Source organism: Agelaius phoeniceus, chromosome 6, assembly GCF_051311805.1.
Source record: "Agelaius phoeniceus isolate bAgePho1 chromosome 6, bAgePho1.hap1, whole genome shotgun sequence".
NCBI classification, from domain to species: domain Eukaryota; kingdom Metazoa; phylum Chordata; class Aves; order Passeriformes; family Icteridae; genus Agelaius; species Agelaius phoeniceus.
In genome coordinates this window covers 46,377,967-46,400,931 of record NC_135270.1, presented here as the reverse complement: position 1 = coordinate 46,400,931, position 22,965 = coordinate 46,377,967, and the positions used below count along the sequence as shown (strand labels likewise).

At 40.2% G+C, this 22,965-nt stretch overlaps 1 protein-coding gene across 1 annotated transcript in view; it reads left to right on the top strand.

The window, feature by feature from the left end:
* Positions 1-863: 863 nt before the first annotated feature.
* Positions 864-22,965, top strand: part of KCNK10 (potassium two pore domain channel subfamily K member 10) — a 56,584-nt gene continuing 34,482 nt past the window's right edge. Inside the window, exon 1 of the mRNA XM_054635211.2 lies at positions 864-1,369. Coding sequence (XP_054491186.1) covers positions 1,318-1,369 — 52 coding nt within the window. The 5' untranslated portion in view covers positions 864-1,317. The remainder of the gene's footprint in view (positions 1,370-22,965) is intronic.

The following is a 22,965-nucleotide window of genomic DNA, read 5'->3' as shown; positions in this document are numbered from 1 at the left end:
GGAGGGAGAACGCAGATCTGGAAAGAAGCAAGTGCCTGGTAATTGCACAAGTGTCCTCCGTTTCCCCGAAGGCCCCTGACAGCTTAGGGCAGCTTCGAGGAACCTCCAGCCTCCTGCCCCCTCCCTGCAGCTTGGCCGCGTCTCACAGCCCCGCTGTGCCAGGCACTGCCTTGACGCGAAGTGTCTGTCCCTGTCCACAGTGCGGATCGAGGACAGAAAGGGTGCAGGGGTCCCTTGGCTTTCGGGGCACCCGGTCCTGGTCCCCAGAGGCTGCGGGGGCTCGGGCGATCCCCTGCCCTTCCCCTCCCCCTGCGCTGCAGAGCCTCTGGATGCTGCCGTACTCCTGCCATGTGCTGCCGCCGCCGCTCCTGCTGCTCGTAGCTTATTCGAGCGTGTCTCCGGCTGCAAACTCCGCCAAACAAGGCTGCATTCCCCTCCCGGGAAGGATTCCTCGTGAGTACCAGCCGGAGCCTGCCCCCTCCCTAGGCACCCGCCACTGCCTCTTACAAAGGGACTCGCAGGCTCTCCCCACCCCCTTTTTATGCCAGTGAAGAGAGGGGCTCCGTGAATTCCCTCCAAAGCTATAGGGTGGCTCCCTCCTCCTTCTTCTCTTCTTCCTGCTCCGGCTCTCCTGGGCGAGCCAGGCTGCTGCTGCATTGAGCCGGGGTAGTCCCAGCCTCGCCCCTGCCTCGCCCCAGCCGCGCTGCTGCGGCTCCCGCCCCATGGCTGACTTTTGCTACCCCTCTAGAGCCCGGGGCTGAACTGAGGTGCGCTCATTTTTGGGGGATGGCTGAGGCCAGGGAGCTTGTGCACGTGTGGGAGGTGTCTCTGGGGGCGTGGGGGGCTGGACGACTCCCCGAGCCTTGCAAGCCTGCGTTGTCTCCAGCCCGGGTTCCCCTCGGGTGGGCGCAGCAGAGGGGCCGCGCTGCAGCGGGGACCCCGCCACCCTGACATCTGCAGGTGGACGGGGCGAAACAGCTGCGGGAGCCTCCCCAGGAGCCAGCAGCGCCCTGGACCCGCTGCCTACCTCAGTCTGCTCCGTTCCTGCTCCTCCAGATTCTCTCCTGTCCTCAGTCCATCCCTTATACCCCTCTCTGTGCTGGGGTGCCTGCAAACCCCTCCATTCCACTCCCCTGCCCGCCCCTCCCCACCTTCTTCGATTTATTTGTGTATTTCTTTCCTTGGCAACCACCAGTTTCCCTCTGTCAAACAGCGCAGGCTCCCTATAATTTGAAATTAATTTGTTTGACTGCAGCATCAGACAGGAAGGTTGGGAATTTATTTAATTCTTTTTACTCCCTTTGCAAAAAGGAAGCGATGAAATTTCCAATTGAGACTCCAAGAAAACAGGTGAACTGGGATCCTCAAGGTTGGTGATTCTCTATTACTATCATTACTACTGTAATAACAATTATTATTATTCCTTGTGTCTATTGACTTGTAGCAGACTATGTGATTCCAAATGGGAGGAGGCGTTGGATGTTTGTCTGCTTTCCATGAGCACTGCTCAGTCTTTCTTGCTCAATCCTATAGCAGTGCATTAGAAAATGCTACTGAGATGTCGGGTTGGGTGGCTGCATGGCTAAAACCTCTTCTAGGTATAAGTTTTACAGTTTTATATTTGATATCTCTCTTGCCTCCCCCTCTCCCTTTTTCTTGAGTATTTTCAAGGCAAACTTGGCTGGCATGGCAGTGATCTCTGGCTCACAGCATTGTTTGTTTTATCAGTGGCTCCTTTGTTGTTTCTAGTGATCATTGTCTCTGCTAAATGGGTGGTACAGGAGTGGACACAGATGTGAGTGCTTGTTCAGGGCTCCTCGATGGCACGTGTTGGTTGGCAGGAGCAGAATGCTGCAGCAATATCACCTTTAGTGTGGACAGAGCTTTAGTCTGAATGGTATAAAATGACACATTAAATAAGGGAGCCCAAAGGGACCTTCACACTCTTTCCTGTGTCCTATTAACAACTGATCAGCCCAAGTGGATAGTTTGATTAACTACATTTGGTACATTTGGACTCAATCTTAGGAAATATGTTTGTGTGATGGTGGAATGAGATTTACGCCAGTGCAGTGGTTTTCAATAAGATGATCCGAGTAGTATTTAAAAATAAACCATAGTCAAACACTCTCTTTGCCTGACATGGGGAGGAGGTTCATCTGCATCCTACAGAAGTGACTGAAAAAACTCTTTTGGTAATTTGTACACTGGTGTGTCATATTTCTGTGCATTGGTACAGGAGCAGAACAACTTGAAGCCATTGCTCAGGTTTGCAGCAGAACTGCTGGCAGCCAGTTGCTGTACAGCAGTGCTTGCAGGAATTATGAAGTGATAACACGGGCTTTGATTATTCCTCTTTATTCTACAGGTTTGGTTTTAGTGGTCAATTTGCCTGTCATCCTCCATTCCCTCACATTTACAAAATGAAACATTAGAAACAGTTTCTCATGTTATAGAAGGAATACAGCAGAACAATCTGCTGTACACACAATTCAGGTTTAGTTTAACCCTCAGTATATCTTTAATTAGATGAAGGATGAAATTGACACATCAGCCTCCTCCGCCCTCATCTTTCTAATGAACACATGGGTAGTAGTGCTAACAGAGATTTAATTATTTAAAAAACAATATATTCCTTATCCTAGGGTCTAAATTCTTTGTGGTGAAAACTTGGTCTACCCAGGTGCTTTTCTAAATGTGTGTTTGCCATTTTATGAATTGCAAAATATCTTTTAATGAAAAAATCTTTTCCCTTCTTTTGTCTGACAAGACACTTAGGAGGATGTATGATGGCATTCTGTGTGCAGCCCTTTGCTTGGCAATCAGTTTTAAAGCATATGGATCCAACAGGTGGTTGGCCACAATTTACTGATGTGATAAAATCATAGTATTTTAGCAGTTAAAACACCCCAAACCCAGCAGGTTTCCTCTCCGCCTGCTAAAAACTTCAGAATCCTACCAGTTATTTCCCCTTAGTGTATTGACTTTGTTAGGTAGACAGAAAGGATGCTGATGTGTTGCTAAGAAGGAAGCAAAAAAAGTTTTTTTCTAATTCTCCAAGAGACTCAGAAAATAGATAATATTTGGTGTAATAGAAAACAGGCAATTTGACAAGGAAAAGCTGTCAAAGTCCCTATCCTTTAACCAACAGAGGAACAGTACAGTGACATTGTACTCACATAGTCCCACTGAAGAATTATGAGTGTAGAAGACAAAGTAGATCAGAAATCTGTTATTTTTGAAACAAAAATATATTTATGTAGATATAAATGTTACCAATGATCTATGTGAAATAACTAAAAACTCTAAAATGAATTTGATTTACAATCACATTTATAGTCTGTTCTCTGCACATGCAAGAATGATGTTATGGTTTGCATCCTGTGTGGTATATCTGGAATTAAGAGCTGAAGTAGCTTTTCTCAGATACAACAATCAATGTGTAGAAAGTTGGTGGTGAAGGGATGCAAAGAGTCCTAAGTATTAGAGCACAGCTCATGTCCAGTTAGCATTCTCACTCTAATACCAGGCTCATTTCAGAGTTTATTTTATAACTGTGCCCTGTTCTGGTTGTCAGCCAGAGAACATGCAGTTTCCATACTTTTGTCTGGTAGGAATTGTGATAACTTGTGCTAACAGTATTTGGAATAAATCAGCTGATGCTCCTGGCAAGCAAGATAGCAAGGACATAAGTGAGGGCTATGGCATCTCAAAGACTGTTTAGACCTGATTATTGCAGGCAATATTTTCTAGAAACTATACACATTTTTAAAGGTTGGGACTCTTTTTTTGGAGATGTGGCTGGCTTGGAATTGATGATATTGCTGGTTTGAACCCAGGTCAGAATGATAGTAATTGAAATGAATTAATGCTCAATGCCATAATGCTGACTAAACTATAAATATTTACATAGATAAATAGATAAGGGGTTGCTGGTGGCTCTCTTCTGGCATAGAACTAGTATTCTCAGTTTGCATCAGCACAAATCAATATACCATAGAAAGACTTTGTTGGCCACAAAATCAACAAAGACTTGGAGAGTGGAGAGAAGGTGTTTAAAAGAATATAATTGACATGAAGAATGGTCTGACAGACAGGTGATGGGACACTGATTTCTTAGCCATTAAGCTGGTCCAAGCAGGGCTTGGAGATGAAACTGTGACTTTATCATGTTGTGAATTATCTTCATGTGTCTTGGGCATAAAGTATATCTCTGTGTTACATGTAAATGCTGAGTGTGTTTTATATATAAATCAAATATTTCATAAACCTGGAAGTGTTAAGTCTGGATTCCTACAGTGAAGTCCCCTTACTAAATCAAGCAATCAAACTATATGAACCCCTTAACAAACAGATCAAAATAAATCACAAAAATCATTGGAATTTGGCCTTAACAATTCAATGTGAAATATGCCCTAGAATTTTATATATATTGATTAAAACCCATGTAATTAATATTCAGTGAATTAATAGGTTAAGAAATTACTAAAAAAACCCCAAGCAGGTACTTCAAGAATGTTTTAGGGAGCACTGGACATGTTGAGTAGGAATAAATGATATCACAGTACCTGGCCTTACATTTTAAAAAACAAGCTTGCTATTTTGTGTTACTGGTGGAATCAGCATGTATGTACTCAATCAGAAAACATTTGATCTGCCAATATCTTATTGTCGCTTCTCACATTTGGTGCAAATCTCATCTATACATTCCAGAATATAAGATTGGATTTTTAGCAGCATGTGAAGACTTCAATTCTCATAATTGTTGTTCATATCTCTCCTTTCTTGCAATCCTCCTGCTGTTTGTTACACCCGCCTGTTTTCTGTGCTTGAATTAGCTCATGTCTTTGCACATGTATTTTTATATAGTACCTAAAACAAAGTGTGTCCCTCATCCTGTCTGAGACATCTGGATGTCACAGAAATATAATTTTTTTTTCCTGAAAATTATCTGCTTAAAATTGGTGTTTCTTTGTAGGAAAAAAAAATAGATGAGACAGCTTCAAATATGCTTAGAAATTATCCCCAAGTGTGACTATCTTTTAGGGTGAGGATGAGATGTCTTTTTCAAGGGAAGGATGTCTTGTGATGCTCATAGCAGGGAGCAAATGGAATTCAGTCTTGTTTGTTCCTTTGTGCCTGCAGTTTCTGCTGTCATTGTAGTGATATGGATTGTCAGAGCTTTTTGGATATCCAGCTCAATGTTTACCTCAACATTAAAGTTTTGGAACTCTGAAGTTTGCATTCAAGTTCCTGCATCCTTTTACAAATGCACTGTTTGCAGTTTGAAACTCTACAATCATGTATTTATTACTATCCTTACATTTAGCATGGGAGTTTATGGTCTGTGGGAAATAAAAACTGTGGTTGAGAGTCTGGAGTTCCTCTTCAAATTTTGCTACTGACTCACTGTTTAACCTTCAGGAAGCCACTTACCCTTTCTTGTCTTCCCTTTATCCTAGACTGGAAAACAGGAATATTAATACTTCCCTAATGCACAAGGGTGTTGTGAAATATAATTAACTTGTTTAGAGCAATCTAAAATCTGCCATTGAAAGAAGAGCTTATGCATTGCAATTAAATGCTAAAACAATTAGGAGGGAGCAAAACAGCCTGTCATCATACACAGATCACATCGATTAAGAAATAAGGTTGTCTCTGCACTTTACAACTAGAGGAAACTAGTATCATTTATGCTCCTTTACAGAAACTGAACAGCCAATTGAGTTTCCCATTAGAAGTACCAAAACACCTTTGATATTCCCCAGCTGCTGCTTCAGAGAAGCTCAAATCTTCCATAGGTCCTTTGTCACTGACCTTGGGATTTCTCAGATCTGAGACACCTCAAGCAGCACTGGACACTTATGTGTGGGACAATTAGCTGAGTCTCAAATGCCTTCATGCAGGTATCAGGATTGGACCTTGATCCCTTGATGACTGTTTGAAAAATCTTCAATATCCGTACTCAGTACAAATTAAATTGATGCTGCTGGTGAAGTGTTACAAATTGTTGCAGTACCTGCTTTTTCTGTTATTTTGTTTGAAGAGACCAATGCAGAAGGTAAGCTTGATTAGAAAGGCAGAGATGAGTAGAATAAAGGTGCTTGTTTCTGTCCTCTGTTTTCAAGGAGAGATGTAAAAAGGAGTAGAATCCAACTCTGAGTTAGACAATATCTTTCTGCACTAGCAAGTCCGTTGTTACTAGCTCAGTAGATAAAGGCTGTTCTGGGAAGATGTAATGTATGAAAAATTAGGTCTGATCCCTGCCAATGACCCATGATCAGAGGGTACTGACCCTGTGCTAATTGTGCCACAAAGTCATATTGGCTACTTACCCACCCATCTGATAGACTGGGACTGCTGTGCCTGGTTAGTATGGATTGTAGAACACTGCAGGGAGTTTATTTAAATGAGATATCTGAAGGAGGATATAAACTGGACAAACAGGAGGACACCTGGAAGTGCAAGGTGTAGGCACAATAGTGCCAAATACAGTAAAGTGGAAAATTTGAAGAGTTTGGAAAACAAATAGAGGAGAATAAGACGCACAGAGCTTTACTGAAGGCTGTGTGGAACCTGCAGAGAAGACGGATGACTACTGTGGATGCCAGTGTGACAAAAGATAGAAAGATGCAACTGAATTAGGAGGAGAGGAAGAAAGACAGCAGACAGCTATTAGTTTTCTCATTGTTGTCATTAAGGTGCCCTGGTAATGGTAAAACAAAGGATTCAGAAAAGTAAAATTAGTAGTAAGAAAGTGGCAGAGCAAAAGACTTGACAGTAGCTTTCTCAGAGTAGTGAAGGAAGACTGAACTCTAGTCAAGGTAAGAAGTATGGAGGGAAGGGTATCATTAAGATGTCATCTGTAGTGTGAGGAAAAGGGAATGAGAAAAATCAAAGGCAATAGGAAGCTGTAAGTCTAAGATAGGAAGAGCAATAGAATTGTCATCAGTGGGAGAGGTTAGGACAGGATTTTGATTTCAGTGAAGAATACCAATGCTCTTTTTTGCTGTGTATGTACAAGAGTAATCCGTTAACGTCTTTTGGACAGAAAAGCCCCTTGGGCAACTCTTGAAAAAACTGATGGTACCTGAAGTGATGGAGTTTGCTCTTGGGATGAAGATATATGATACCAGTTGTAATTGGGCAGGTTTTGGTTCAGCTTTTGGCATTTATGTGGATTTATGTAGCTAGTGTGCGGACTATATCAGCTTCAGACAGAAGAGTGCATATAGATGGCGATACAGTTTAATTCTTACCCTCCTTATTTAATCCAGAGCTAGGACTTATACCACTCACTTCAGTGTGAGCAAAATGCAATTTTTCATTTTTAAAGAACTGTGTTGTTGCTGCAGGCTACTAAGTTAAGAGTAAGGGAGTGCCTGGAATTACTGGGAAAACAGAGGCCCTAGATTTTGTGCTCTAAATAGGGTAAGCACCTGGAGTGCAGAAATGGGAAGGGAAAAATGAAGAGGTCGATATAAGAAAGGGATAAGCAACACACTAGTATTCAAGGTCGATTATTAAAGACCTCAGTGTGATGCAAGGGCCTAACGTTTATTTTATAATAATCTCAGTGTAATAGCAAAGGCCAAAGCAGAGAATATGAATGCTGAGCAGTTGTCTTTTTTTTATATAGAAGTTTTATGTAAAAGAAGTGACATTCAGCAAAAGGCTAAATAATACCTTTTAAAATACCTTTTTCATAGGAATATCTCTGGTCTTTTCTGTAGGAGTTAAAAACATCCTGGGACCTGGCCTTTGTCAAACAGAGGCTGCTTATATCCCAGTTCCTGAAACATTGGTTATTGGTAGTTTGTCTATAATGTAATGGGAAACCTGCTCTAAGATGAACCTGCTGACTTTCATAAATGATGTGCCATGCAGTTCTCACTGGTTACCCCAATGAGATAAAAACACAGGTGAGAACAGCATATATCCTACACCCTTGTACTTCACTGTGGTAGTACCAATCCTTTTTAGTCCATGGACCACTATTATTCTCCAAGCATACTTTCTGGACTGCTTTTCTCACAATCAAATATCAACTCAGAGTATTTAAACAAAAATATACTTCAAAATTGAACTATGTTACCACGCTAATGAGTCACAGAATTTAGGGACTGTTTCCTTGGTTTGGGAATGCTGAAACCAAGAATTCCGATTTCATCTTTTTCTTTAATTGCTAATCAATCCATATGCTATTACAAATCTTACTATTGGCAAAGTGTCTCAAGTACATGTCTTAATATGTGTTATCCAGTTGTCCTAAAATATGATGAGCATAGGAGAACATTGGTGCAATTTTGAGGTTAGGGTAGAAATTTCAATGTGGGTATATCATGGTGTTGGAAGTTGAAATAAAAGCTAGTAGGGTGATAGAATATGTTATCAAAATCTATATGAGAGAATAAAAAGGTGGAAGAGAATGCACAAGCCTGGCTTAATTTTATTTTTATGCTTTTAAAATGGAAAGGAAACATCCTTCTGGAAACTGAGTTGTGACAAGAGGCGTGAGATATAGCATATATGAAAGGGATTGAAATATGCTGCACTTAGGAACTGGAGTCCTGAAAAGGAGTAGTAATCAGTTGCAAAATCTGGGTGTGGTTCAATTTATTTTTTGAAACTCAGACGTACTTATTTCCAGCATTTTGTGAGAGTTTGCTATTTGAAATTTTAGAAGGTATTTGAAAAGATATAAAGACCTAACAGAGAGAGACAAAATAAGTTGCTTCAGGAAATATGGATTACAAAAGTGTGGGTATAAAGTGTGATAGGGTCAAAGCTGCTGACAGAAGTGCAGAAAATGCTGAATGAACAGAGTGTACCTGTGGTAAGGCTGAAAATGCAGTGAAAAGAAAATAAATGTGTAGACATAAAGATGAGTTTGTCTGCCTTCAACTAGAATTCACTGTTTTCAAGTATATGTTGTTATTTTGACTCTTAGAAGTAAGCATATATCATAGTTCATATTTTAAAGATCCCTGAAATATCTTTGTGTTCTCTATTGGTGCCACAGGCATGTATCAAGTTCTTCTGTGACTCAAACTAAATCACATTATAAATAATCTCATGGACATATTACAAAATATTTTTAGCTCATGAATTAAGTATCTGTTTTAGATGATGATCTGTTTATTTCACTAGTCTTTCATTGGAGAAACATGCTTAATGTTTCTTCCTTTTGTTCCTCTATTTTGTCCCCAAATGGATGCATTTAATAGAACTTTAAATTGCCTCAGTTCTTTTTCTGGTAATCTGTGTATTATGCAGGACTGTGTGACATTTTTTTTGCTGAAGACAATGGACTGTTTTGCTAGCAGAGGATGACAAAAAACAACACCCTAAAAAATCTTGGAAAGCAATACAAGTTATTATGGTATCCCTGTCCTACAGGACCATCACAGTGCCTTAAGCACCAGGCTTTGAGTACCTAGGTTTGTTAGAGCCATATGTTCATATCTCAGCAGGACTGACTCATCTTTTCTTCCCAGGGAAGAAAAAACAACATGCCACTGACTTTACTGGATGAAGATTTTGGATTTTGGCAACTTCAACTTGTGCCACTGAGTTTTTGAAGATTCAGTGATATGTTGTTGAAGGGTGTTTGAATGATTTCCTACTTGATACTGCACTATAATAATATTAGTGTGATTTGAAACCAGAAAATACATACTGACAGCTTGTCCGGGGCTTTTAACCTCTCAAATTTCAGCTTTTCATCTTAGAGAAACAAAAGACAGTCACTAACTACTGTGTGTGAAAGACCTCATTGATTGAAAGAATTATGAAAGATGGTACTGCAGAAGCTCCCAGCTGAAATGCAGGAAGCAGCAAGAACATCTCAAAGATGTTCTTCTAGGTTAACCCAAATCTATCACTGATTACTTAAATGTTAACATTGCTGAGTTTGGATTGCACAGGAAAGCATTGGGCAAAGAGGCTTGAGTAGCAGCAATCATGACAACTGCAGAAACCACCTCAGAGTCACCTCTTCGTGATCCTACAGCCTAATTTGTCTTCATAGGAAATAGAGTCTGTTTATTGGGTTACAATGATGAACTGACATGTAACTTTGTGACCTGAATTTTTCATTCCTATCAGACATTTTTTTGTTGATTCAGTTTTCTAAAAATAGGCATCTGCTCATATTTAAGGGGCTTTAAGGTAGCTGACATATTTGTATAAGCCTGGTATATGTGATAACAGACCTAAGGGAGACTTCTGCCCTTCTGGAGCACAGCTTAAGGTGGTTAGGTTATCCCATAACCTCACACTTGGTTGTGGTATAGGCAACTGAATTACACCATTTGAGTATGACTTAGTTGGAGAATAAAACAGCCACAAATAAGTAGGTATCTGAAATTCTAGGGTATTCTAAGTTTCTAAGGACCTTCAATGGTTTAGGGAGCTATAGGCAAATATGGTTATTGGAGCCAGGAGAATTTTCAGTTAATGTCTGGTTTAGGGTCAGCAGATTCTCTCTAGGCTGCACTGATCGATTTGACCACGTCTGTATTGACAGATTAATGGCACGTAATCCAAGTTACAGACAAGCAAAGAAATGAGACAAGGGTTGTTTCTGTTGACTTACACACTCAAAGTGTAAAAGAAAAATGTGTGTCTTACAAAGAATTTAGAGTAAGAGGATATAAAAATGCCTATGCTGAATAAATATGTTTCAAACAGCAACTTCTTATTCCTTGTGAAAAATGTTTTCTGCACAGATTAATCTTGTCCCACCTGTTTTGTATGTATTCTTCATCCCGTTCCAGAATAGGTTTTTAAAGTATTGAGAAGCTTTCATTCACTTTAACTAAGAGTATTAAAGTATATAAGAACTTAAGACCACAAAATAGATTGAATCCTCAGGTTATGCAAATAGTATAGCTTCAGTGAACTAAGATTTCAGACCATTTCCACATGGAAAGATCCACTTTTATTGCTGTTGCACAGAAAATTTGAGAAATTATCACTTAATTGAAATGCTAATGAGGTTTGCTTGAATTTGAAGTATTTTTCTATAGTTCCTATGCAGTAATCAGACTGGGGGACATGCCACTAGCCTGAGGTCCAGTCAGTGATGCTGCTAGAGTCGCCTTCTCATGACTGAGATGATCAATAAATGCCTTCACTCCACTGTAAGGCTGTACCTCTGGCAGACAGCCAGCATCAATCATATTTCAATATAGATAGCTTAGATAGCTTCCTTCTAGGGAGGCCAGCACAAATCTTTGCTTCTTGTCTCTGCCACTTGATTACTTTACCCCTAAGTTTCTTTTAGTAAGAAAGTCCCTCCATTTGTACACAGGCCTTCTTATGCTAAATTCCAAGACTTAGGTTTCCTTGACTATTTGGTCTGGCCATGAGACCATTGGCTGAATTTCTTTTCTGACTCTGTGAGACAGAATATTTGGAAGATTCCAGCAAAATCCCTGACCCTAGATCATCCTGTGAGTACTTTGAAGAGGAACACACTGAAAACCTGTGCTGGGAGATTCAGACTCTTCCTAAATGTTGCTGGAATCCTGGGACACTTCCTATTGAGGAAAACTAAACAACTTGCTTCAGACAAAGCACATAATGGTGTAATGAGAAATTTTGGTTTAGTCTGTAAAAAGAAGATTATGGATAAATAGAAGCATCATATTCAATCTGTCTGTTGTTCACTGAAGGGTGAAATCTGCAGAGAGCCAGAGAGCAGCTGTTTATTCTTTGGTGCTTGTACCATACTGACAAAAAATCAGTTTTTCTATATGTTACCTAGTGAGGAAAAACAATGATATGGTCATTTCTTTTGACAGGGACTCTTTTTCATAAAGTCATCTCTACACCTCAAGATCTTGAGCCAAAAGCACTTGCTTCCTATTTGGCAGAGGAGAGACCGGCATGAACTAGAACTCTCAATTTTAGCAGGAGCAAGAGCTACCAATCTATTGCTAGGGAAACAAGTTTTAGTATGATCTATTACTTTTAGTCTTATTTCAGGAAGAGAAAGGTGAGAATTTTTCATGAGTTTCTCCGTATTCAGTTTCTCTATAAATAGCCTCATAAAGCTGATAATAGCTCTGCTGCCAATGAGTGTGTTGGAACAAACACAGTCACCAATCTTGAAGCAGGATGGTTCCATATTTGGGACTTGCCCCTGCCAATCACTTCTAATCTCCCCTCAGTACTTCCTGCTCCTCATTGTAATGCTCTTGTGCTCAATTTTTCATTCTCCTGAAGTTCATTGATGAGCCCTGTCACACATGGACATGGGCTCAGATGTCGGGGGCTGTGGGAAGGGTAGTGCTGAGAAGAGGAACTGAACAGGGAGGTAGGGGTGTGCTACCTCCCATGCTGCCAGCACGGTTGGAAAGAAGTGAGGGACAAGAGCAGATGGATGGATTTGGAGGAGGGCAGGGTAGAAGAGAGGTCAGGAGAGAGAGAAGGCAAAAACAAGGGAAACAAAATCCAAACAGCCCTCCAGCAGTGAGTGTACAATCTCACTCCAGCACGAGACAAACCTCTATCAAGTATTCGTCTGGACTTGGCAGCTCTGTAAGTAGTGCTACAAATGGTGTCAGCAGCAGTGCATCTTCCTGCAAATGCCAGTGCTAGCTAGGAACCTCCCTGAGGACTGCTGTCCTGAAGCCAAATGAGAAAAAAACCCTGATGCTTTCAGCTATTCCTGGAGTTCATGTCCTGCCTTAGCACATCCATTCTTTTGACCAGTGAGCTGTCACGTATGCATTAGAATAGCGCAGTGCCTGGGAGAGGGAGGAGGGAGGGGAAAGTATCCCAGCATCCCATGACCATGACTTTTGCAGATTTTTTTTAATGTCAGTGGATAAGTCCTGGCAGATACCTGCTCAAGCCAGCCTTGGGCTTCCTGTTGTTTCCCTGACATTTGCATAGCCTCAGTAGCAGGAGCTCTAAGGCTGTGTTTGCAGAGACTAACTCTTGGGCACTCCGTTTTCAGTTCATGAGCACGCTCAGACTGCAGTTCTGACAGAGGAGAGGCTGGTTCAGAATCTGGAAATTCTTGTAAATAATATTCTAGACCAGCTTACACATGGTCATCATATTTTTCCTTTATAACCAACAAAAGAAAGAATCTGGTTTATGGCTGTCCATTATATTTGTAACAGATAGAATGGCATTCTAGTAGCGTCTAGTGGAAAAGAGCACGTCCCCTAAAAGAACTTGAAAATTTGCTAATACATTGATGAAAAATCATTGTACCTTCTTGATGCACATATGAAAAGAGCTTGTTTGATCAGCTTTTAAAATTACTTGTGAATTTAATTAATTTGCTAAGTTCTCTGTGGCAGTGTTTACATGAAGCAAACTGTGCACACATACAGTGTTGTTTCTTTCCAGTGTCACAGGGGTTTATCTATTATTTGTGAAATGCTATGAGATTTAGCACAACTGATACAAAAAGGAATGTTGAGGTGTGATTGACTATCTTACATTGAAGGGGAGGAAAAGGATTTCAAGAGCATTTTCCTGCTAGGAGTTGAGACTAGATTGTCAAGATGGATGATATTTATTTATTTATTTATTTATTTATTTATTTATTTATTTATTTTAATATACCTTTAACATTTCAGTAGTTGGGGGTTTTTTAACAGATTCTGGATGTTGAATATGAAAATATTAGCCTGTTTTTCTCTGTTACCCTTCACTGGTAGCTTTTCTTCTTGGATTCACAGGGATATGCAGGACATGAATAACACTGACAGTTTCTGGCAGGTGATTTTATGCCCTGTTCTTAGATACTTCCAATAAAGCTCATTTCAATGTATTGATGGCTGTTCCCATGCTTAGCTCTCCTTGTAGCTAGACTTTTTCCTAATATATATTCCCCTACTTCCTTGGTACAGATTAATCAGTTATTTCCTGCTCTGTTCTTAAGAGATCTAGGAAAGAATTTATCACTCTCTTTAGTTACTCGTGTCTTCTTTCTCTTATTTTTGTGAAATTACACTTCACCTTTTTACATATAATCTAAACAGCATTTTCATTTATGTTAAGCAAATACTTTGGAAGCTGCAATGGAAATTGATGTGGGATGTTGAATAGATGACTGCATTGACTATTAATAAGGACATATACAAAAACTAATTTAGGAACAAACTTACTGGCATAGCGAGATTTTCTGGGGTTTATATGGTTAAGGGCACTTAGATTTTATCCCTTCAGACTTCTTATTTTCCTAGACCACCACTGTGAATTTTCCCTTTCCCTGTTTTGAAAGCTCCTGTGAGATGCTTGAACTGCCATTCTTCTGTCCTTTAAAACATTCACAATTAGAAATGGCACTGCCTTTCAGATATAGAATAAGCATGAAAATGGTATTCAGACCCTCCTCTCTCACTACACTTTCTTGACTAAAATTAAATTTGCTGATGCATACATTTTTCTATCTCTTTAGGGACAGTAGGTTCAGAATTGCTAAATTATAGAATAGCAGAGTTTTACAACAGCCTCACAAAGCAGAGGGACATGGCATAGCTCAGGGGGAATGATAATTGCATAGACTTTTTAATCTTTTGCATACTTGTTAAACTGATTACAACTGGATTAATAAGTAATCCAACCTCTCAGGTTTACCCAGCACCCAATTTCAAGCCATTTAACATCTACAAGAAGACTGAGGTTTTCTTATACTTTTTTAGGATTTTCAGAGGCATCACATTGTATTGGTACCTCATTGGTTACATATGCATGGACTTCCTGCCAACATGAAAAATTTAATCAATTTGACATTTAGCTTTATGTGAAAATGTATGCTGCTGGCATCCATTTTTCTTAAATGTGTGTAGAGAGTGAAATAAAATGCTTATGTTTGAGAAGGGAAAACTAGAATGAAAGGTAATAAAAAGTGAAAAAATCAAATCCACTCAACAAGACAAATGAATGTTTTTGTTCCAAATTGACTCAGCTCCAGTAGAGAAGGACAAAAATGCCTTATTGTTGGAAGGATGTTTGCTCCCTCTGTAGCTAACTCCTGTTCATCATTGTTCTTTAAATCCTGATCTATACATTGATGTTCTTAGTGCTTGGACTGATGACTTTTTCACAAAATCCATATGCAAATAACTGCTGGGACTCAGGGGAAAAGTGTTGCTGAAAAATACAGTCTGAGTTGTGTCCTCATCTTTATTGCACTTGTGCAAACTCTCTGTGGTGGGTTGACCTTGGCTGGCTACCAGGTGCCCACCCAGCCACTCTCACTCTTCCTCAGAGATAAAAGCAGGGAGACCAGTTAGAGATTGCCATCACAGGCAAATGAGACTTGAATTGGGGAAAGTTTATTTGATTTATAGCTAATTAAAATAGATCTGGGTGGTAAGAAATAAGGACAAAGGTTAAAATAACCTTTCCCTGCTTTACGTTTTCCTAGCAACTTTATTGCTTCATTCCTGACTGTTCTTCATCCTCCCCACCTCACATGGTGCAGGGGGGATAGGGAATGGGGGTTTTTGGTGGGTCTATCTCCTCTAGACTGCACCTTTCTCCTTATACATTTTCCTTGCTCCTGCATGAGTCCATATCATGGGGCTGCAGTCATTTAGGACAGACCTCCTCCAGCATGGTCTCTCCACAGGTAGCAGCACTTCAGGAAATATCAACCTGCCCTGGATTGGGATCCTCCACATACTGCAGTGTGAATATCTGCTCTGGTGTGATCCTCTCCAGGAGCTCCAGGGAAACACCAAATCTATCATGATCTCTTCCAAAAGTCACAGGCTGCAGGAATATATCTCCTACAGCTCCTGGAGTGCCTCTTTCTCCTTCACTGACCTTGGTGTTTTTAGGATTCTTTCTCACACTTTTTTCCTCATTCTTCAAAGTCTGTGCAATATTTTCCTTTTCTAAAGTATGCTTTCACAGAATTGCTACCAGCTTCCCTGATGGGCTCAGCTATGTTCTGTTGTGAGTCTGTTGGAATCAGTAGGAGCTGTCTGTGTCCAGAAAGGGGCAGCCCCAGGCTTTCCACAGAGACCACCACTGTGGCCACCCTGCTACCATCACCTTGCCACCTAAGCCAGGTATTTGTTTCTGTCAGGCACTTGCTGCACAGGTAAATGGGAGCGGTATGTTCTGGTCGTAGGACAGTGGAAACTGGAGAAGATATCCTCAAGATTTGTTCTTTGGAAAAAAATGGTTTCAGATAGGAGTGATATTGTCCTTCAGAGGAAGGTAAAATTCATTCTTATTACTTACTGCATAGCTAAGTTCTTGTCTGACACTAAAGAAGCTCTTTGGGAAGAGACAAGAGGCTTAGGTTCTCCTTAGTTCTGATGATTTACAGCGCCACCAGCACCACCACTATGTGTAGACTCTCATCATTGGAAAGCTCTTTCTAAAGAGATACCTTAACTCAGGCATAACTGATTTCTTAATTTCTACCATGTTCCAATTTAGGCTGCTTAATTTTTTTTTTTTTTTTGCCTAAACTATAGTTTTCTAATGAAAAAGAATGAAAAAAAATTATAAAACAGTGCCTTTTTGTTCTCTCATAAAAGCTGTGTTCCAGATTAATTAAATAGCTAGGGTATTCCAAGAGTTATTAATTTGTATGTTTCATTTATAACTGATACAGCAGAATTACGTAGATTTTTTGTAAGCTTACCAAGAATCATTATTTTGAGCACTAGATGGGAATATATGACAAATGGTACAGAAATTACAGAACCCTTTTGGTATGACATACTTCCCAAAGCTGCTGCCAGGGATGGCAAAACAATGGCCAGATACAATTCCCTCTGATACATAGTGCTGACATTTCTCTCCCCACCAACAGAGACAAATCAGTATTTTTTTACTATTATGAACTTTTACTCTATTTCACTATTATCCTATAATAGGAAGAAAACAGTGCCTTTATTCCCTATGCAGAATTGTAACCTAACTTACTCCCCCTTTTTCACCACCCCACTCAGGGAAAGGGGCAATTGGGAGGAATCAATGCTACTTTTCTTCTAACAGCACATCCAATCTATTTTGTTTAATGTGTATTGCCCTTTCTGCCTTTACCTGTCTCCCATACTCCATGTAATGCCTTGCTGCTGATGACTGCATTTGCAGCAGACAGCTGAGATGTTGCTGAAGTCAGCAGCACTAATGCTGCATTAGAGAATCCTCTTCAGGGAAAACAGTGTTAGATTTAACCCAGGGGGCTGTTGCTGCAGTGAAAAGCTCTATGCTCTGAGCCACTCCGTGTTTTCCTAACAAACAATATGTCAAGCTTTGTTTTCATGAACAGTAAATGCAATAGTAATGCTTCTCACTTGAGTGGCAGTTCTCAGCAAAAGGCTGTAGAAGCAGTAGGGTGAAATTCCCCTCGTGTGGCAAGCTTGCGATGACTTCCACTGCTCAATTTGTGTGCCTTGAGGATAGGCAGAAGGACCAGGGCCAAGCTGGTGTAAAACATGTCAGCACTGATAACAGTTTTCTTGATCCATGAGTGTATGAATCCCATGGTCCCCAGACAGCAATCCTTATTATTCTTATTCCTCAATCCAGAAAAACTGCCACAGGGATACTAGTGTTCTGTCCCATATGTGTAATCGTAGCCTGCAGGCAGGATTTTTCTCCCATTTCTTGATCACAGCTGTAATGTCACCTGTTAATTAGCCCACATCATGCGAAGATGCTGCACAAACACAAAGGCAAACATGATCATTTTCTACTGGGATTTTGTTCTAAAAGCCAGACTTTCTAAACCAGCATCAGATTTTTAAATGCCCAGTTATAAAAATTCAGCATTCATTGTGCTGGTTAAATGGATGCTCCCTACAAAACCTGTTAAAAACCACAACAGAAAGAGATGAATGGGAGATGAGGGGGAGTGGAATAACAAGCAAATCAGGTAGTGGAAATTATTTGCCATATCCTCAAAATGCAAAATTTTGACAGTTTAATAATTTTTTGGTGACACGTGGATAGAAACTTCAGTGTTTCAATACTTTCACCTGCTTCCTGTTAGACCATCCAATTCCCTTCATTCACTGATCTGCATGCATTTTCTGTAAGTGACATATTCTTGAGAAGTTCCTACAGGTGATAGCTTAATACACTGATTGCCTCCACTATTTCTCTAACATACTTCTTATACTTGCTATGACTTCCAAGCACAGCCCTGCTATCCTAACTCCAGCAGCCCTTATCTGAAAGAACTTGAGGAGTCTGTGGGAAAGATTTGAGATTGGAAGCAAATGCTAGATGCCCACATCCCCCAGGAATTTCTGTTTGGAGATGAGCAAGAGCCTTGGAGTGAAAGATTAATATTTTATCCACTGGTGGGCTGCTCATTTCCCTGGCTTCTATATTGTTTAGTCAGGAAATCTTTTAATCTTAAATTCAGTGTGTGGCTATTTCAGAAGAGGAACTGGGGGAGGAAAAAACCCTGTCCAGTTTAACTGAAATAAATGACTTTAAAACAATTATGGTCAGTGAGGTTCCTTCATCCCCTAGTCCTTTATGATCCATTCTAAAGAAGGTGGATCCACTTACTCTTGGTGGTCAGTTCAGGGAAGCTCTAGTGGACTTTGTCAACACCTCACAGACATTTCTGAGCTTTGGTGCATGAGTGCTCTGTCCTGCAACTTCATACACTTGACAAAAAATTGTATTTTTTGTCAAGTGTATGAAGGATTGTATACAGTACAATATAAAAATTGTATTCAGGAAGGAGTGCTGGCTTATTAAGTAGTGCTACAGGAAGGATGTAGAAGTGCCAATAACCCAATGTAGGATCTTGTAAAAGCTGTAAGGAAGACTATTTGCTCCTGAATTTTCTCAGTGAAACTGGACTATATGATGAGATTATTTTCTAATTCTAACTAAATTTCTAGTTTAATATAAACATAAGAAAGGCTTCATGGGAAATTTTGGATGTTTGACTATAAACATGTCTGAAGAATGCATAATTTTCTTTCTTTGAAGAAACCTCCAGTTGTATTATGAGGATTTTGGGAAAAAAATACTGGTACATACCTTTAAACATGCATCAAAAAACCTTTTTACTTGAGCTATTTTATTTCCTTCCTTTGATGGCACCAATAAAATAGGAGATGAAATGTTGAGTTTCATTTTTGATCAACTAATATTTCAAGCTTAAAGCCTGGGCCTGATTTTATGAATGTGTAAGTGCATATGGCCTCTATGTAATTCTGTGTTGAATCCTATGAAAGTAGCATTTTTATTAGATGTGTCTATTATTCTCTCATTAAAATGCACAACATTGCTGTGTGCCTGTGTAACACAGGAATGTGGAAGAAAATGAGGTACTAAATAAGACACTGTTAAACCTGACTTACATTTTTTCACAATAGAAATTGTGACACCAGTAACACAGAGGAGGGCGTGTTTATTTAAAAAAAAAATTTGGTTTAAACTATTTAAGAAGCTCTCCTCCAAAACCAGGAGGTTTTCTTCATATCTCCTATCTTCTTAGCATATTGAGTAAGATAGTTGTCAGGAGGTCACAGAGGTCATTGTGGCAAAGCCACATTTTGTTATTTTCACAGTCAAAAGTAAGTGAAGACTGAGGCAAAAAAGTTGTTGAGTACCCCAGCTTTCTCTTCATCTGCTGTTACCAGTTTGCCAATGTTGTTTATCAGGGGGCTTGTTTGACTTTCCTTTTCTGGTTAACATACCAGTAGAAGCCCTTCTTGTTGTTATTGGTGTCCCTTGTGAGGTTGAGTTTCCGCTTTGCCATAGCCTTCCTTTCCCTGTCCTTTCATCTCTGTACTCTTACCAGGTTACGTGTCCTTGTCTCCACTGTCTGTGCATTCATCTCTTTACCTTTAGTTCGACCAGCAGTTCCCTACTCTGTCTCAGCTACACCAGTCTCTTGCCTTTCTTGTCCAATTTCTTGCTCCTGGGGATTGCCAGGCTGCCTTCCTAGAGGAATTATTCCTTTCAGATATTTCCCTGGTGTTTCCCTGTGGCTTCTTTTAGGACTCCCTGGCTCATCTCCCTACAACTCCTGGTATGGTCCAGGATGTCTGGCACAGTTCAGAGTCACTGCAAAGAGCCCTCCCTAGCACCCTGTCCCTCACTCTGTCTATTTTCATATCTTCTCACATTTGCCAGGGACAAGCCTCATATTGCCCCTCTACCCGCTCACATCCAGTTCAAAGCCTTGCCAGTGAGCCCCACCAGTTCCTGAGCAAAGACTCTCTTCTGCCACTGAGAAGGGTGAATCCCATCTGATGCTAGCATGCCTGGGGCTGTGTGGAACCATTTCATTGTCAAAACCCCCAAAATTCTGATAACACCAGCCGTGGAGCTCCAGACTCAGTTTGCCCATTTCTTCCCATGTTGCCACCTTCAACTGTAACTAGAGAGCAGACTATAACCCCCACCCCGGATTCGCTCACCAAACGTCTGAAGGCCCTGAAGTCCTGTTTGATCACCCTTGGACCATGTAGGGGCCCATTTCCTCGGCCCCTTCTGTGGCAGAGCGGGACGGGCAGCGGTGTGAGGGCCGTGCCAGCTGGAGGTGCCCCGGTGATGGCCGGGCCCCAGGCCCCAGGGCTGGCGCGCCCTGCCGTGGGCTAGGCCCAGTCAGCACCCTGGGCCCTCTGCTCTCCCCGGGAGGGATTTGCCTGCAACTTTAACCAGTGAAGATGTACTCATCTTGATGATGAGTGAGAGTTTTGCTTCCTCAATTCCCATCAATTTTAGCAGAAATTTGAGGTATTTAAGCTCCTGACACGTGAGACCTGGCAATGATGTACGCCAATAGAAGAACAGGTAATGTGGTGATCTCAGATGTGAACAACTGTATAGATCCTAACATTGCAATTTCACTTGTAAAATTAATATCTTCAGTTGTTTAATTTTGAAGGTTATAAAAAAAATCAAGAATATACCTTTCTTTGCTCCTTGGCATCCTTTTACTGGGATAAGGCCTATTTTGAAACACTGGAGTGCTCCTTTGAGGGTTCTTGACCTATGAGATTAGCTGTCAGCTAATATAGTGCATGCATGTGAATGGATATCTATCATTGCTTTCACTAAGGCTGATTAAGTCTTCTTTGATACGATTTAACAAACATATGGATGAGGCTGTGTTTGGGGAAAAGCCTGTTCTGATAGCAGCTTGTTTTGAAAAAACATGAACAAATGAAGAAGGGATTGTTCTGCATTTATTGTAAACATGTCCTCTTCTCTTTTGCTCTATGTTTGTCCTAAACTGTGGTGTAAACCATCTTTACAAATGCAAGAGTTTATGTAGCCCTTTATTTTTTTAAGCTTTAAGGTATAAACCTCTGCACATTGTTGAATTGCCAGTTCATCCTTTGACTTTAGTAAAACTACCTGTTAAACTTCTGGAATTTTATGTAGCTCTTATTTTCAGAAATGGACTCTCCCAGGGAGCTTGTAGAAAAGTAAGCACTACTTTATCTTTTTGCTGTTGATGACACCATGATTTAAAGGTAAATGGCAGCACTTTTGTGAGAGTTCAGGTTCACAGAGACAGTGTTCCAAATAGAAATTAGGATTTATGACTTCTTACCATGTGCTGAAGTCACTAACCCCACTGTCTTGTAAAGAGTGGGAGAGCTCCTAGATGGAGTATCTACAGTGTTCTTCCAATACCTAACTCCTGCTTAAAATTCTCAGCAGTATTGACTGCTGTTGTGTCATGTGCATTGGCTTTGTAAGACCATTTCTGTTACACATCAGTTGCTTAACTAGCTGCTTTAGTACAGTCTTTATATTCATTTATATAATATAAAATACTTTAGGATCAACAGTTCTACATTCACTTAGGATAGCTATTACTAATAAAAGAAAATGAAAAACTAAAACAGTTCTCTTCTTTTTAGAGATAAGCAGGCTGAGCACAGTAATCCACTAAGCTCTTTAAGTGACAAAATATTTATAAGAACGTTTTGTGTTCTCTACTGTGAACTTCCCATCTTGTTCTTAAATTAGTACAACACATTTTCCTTAGAAGACAGAATCAAACAGGCCATGATTTTACTGTAAGGCTGTTACTAACACTTTGCCAGAAACATTCTTTGAATAAGAAAAATAATTTTTACTAGCAGACAGAAAAAGGAAACTCACAAACACTGTTTTAATGGTACCAGCTCTTTGCTTCCACCTTCTTGACTTACTTGTGTCATATCAAAGGCACTACTTTCCACTGAGACGCTCACCCAGTTCTACACTGGACTATGCCAGTTGTGGTAAGGTGGATTCAAAAAATCGTAGCATTGTTACATGAACTCTGCTCTCTTCTTACCACATGAGCCTTGGATCCTGACACTGAGTAATCTGAAGTGTGAAAAATCAGCCCTCAGGCTTGCAGATTTTGTGTTGGTTTACAATATACATGGTAGTTATGGGCTCTAAATAATTAAAATGGTATGAATTTTATGGAATCTATGGAAGCTATGTTACACTGAGTTACATCAGCTGAGCCACTTCTGTGAGTACTCAAATTTAGTTCAGTAAGGAGATGCTGTGACTCAGGTTTAGGACACTTGTCTATGGAGAAAGGGTAGTTCTAACTGTTTCATGCAACCTCAATATTTTATGTTTCTTCTGCATACTTTTATGGTGTTTCCTGTTGAAATTCACTTTATTACAATAATACTTTCAGGAGACTTAGAGAATAAATACACTGACATTCTACAAAAAAATGTGACTTTTTTCTAATACTGTCGCTCTTCTTCCTATTGTCACATAAAGTTCTTAATAGTCACATGAAATACATCTGGAGGTAAGAGAAAATATCCTTTTAAGTTTGATATTACTCCATCCTGGTTAATAAGTGTTGGGAACCATAAAGACCTTTTGATGGTCAAACTGAACAGCTATGCCACAGGGTGTTGCAAAACAAACAAAAAACGAATCAACTACAAAGGCTTTTGCCCTGATCCTGGATCCTTTCTAATCTTGTATCTGGAAACTCTAAATCATATATGAAATGAAATATTAACTGTA